The 436-nt window shown below is 44.7% G+C and overlaps 1 protein-coding gene across 1 annotated transcript in view; it reads right to left on the reverse strand.

Moving 5' to 3' along the window:
- The window catches only part of EMH_0059520 (uncharacterized protein), a gene marked incomplete at both ends in the record, with an annotated part of 4648 nt that extends 4603 nt beyond the window's left edge, over positions 1–45 (reverse strand). The window contains one exon of the mRNA XM_013497688.1: positions 35–45. Within this exon, the coding sequence (XP_013353142.1) occupies positions 35–45 (11 nt within the window). The remainder of the gene's footprint in view (positions 1–34) is intronic.
- Between the last annotated feature and the right edge of the window lie 391 nt (positions 46–436).

Consider the following 436-nt stretch of genomic DNA (forward strand, 5'->3'; position numbering starts at 1 on the left):
AGCAAACATTCTTCCTCAACCAGCAGCAGCAAACCCTCTGCTCATGTGGCCACTAATCGTGAAACCCTAAACCCTAAACCCTAAACCCTAAAAACCCTAAAAACCCTAGACCCTAAACCCTAAACCCTAAACCCTAAAACCCCAAGGCCCTAAACCCTAAACCCTAAACCCTAAAAGCCCTAAACCCTAAACCCTCAGAAAGCCTGCGTGTTTATCACCTCTCCGCACTGACGCGAGGAGCCACCAGCAGAAGGGATCTAAGCGCCGCTGCTGCGCTAAACCCTCGAGGGTTTCGCTCGCCCTCAGAACGGCGGTTTGTAAACCCTCGGCTTTCAAACCAGATATAGTATTCTACGCAACACACGCAAACCCTAAACCCTAAACCCTATATATATATATATATATATATATATATATATATATATATATATATATA

Source organism: Eimeria mitis, genomic scaffold (assembly GCF_000499745.2).
Source record: "Eimeria mitis Houghton genomic scaffold, Emh_scaff2849, whole genome shotgun sequence".
Taxonomy (NCBI): Eukaryota; Apicomplexa; class Conoidasida; order Eucoccidiorida; family Eimeriidae; genus Eimeria; species Eimeria mitis.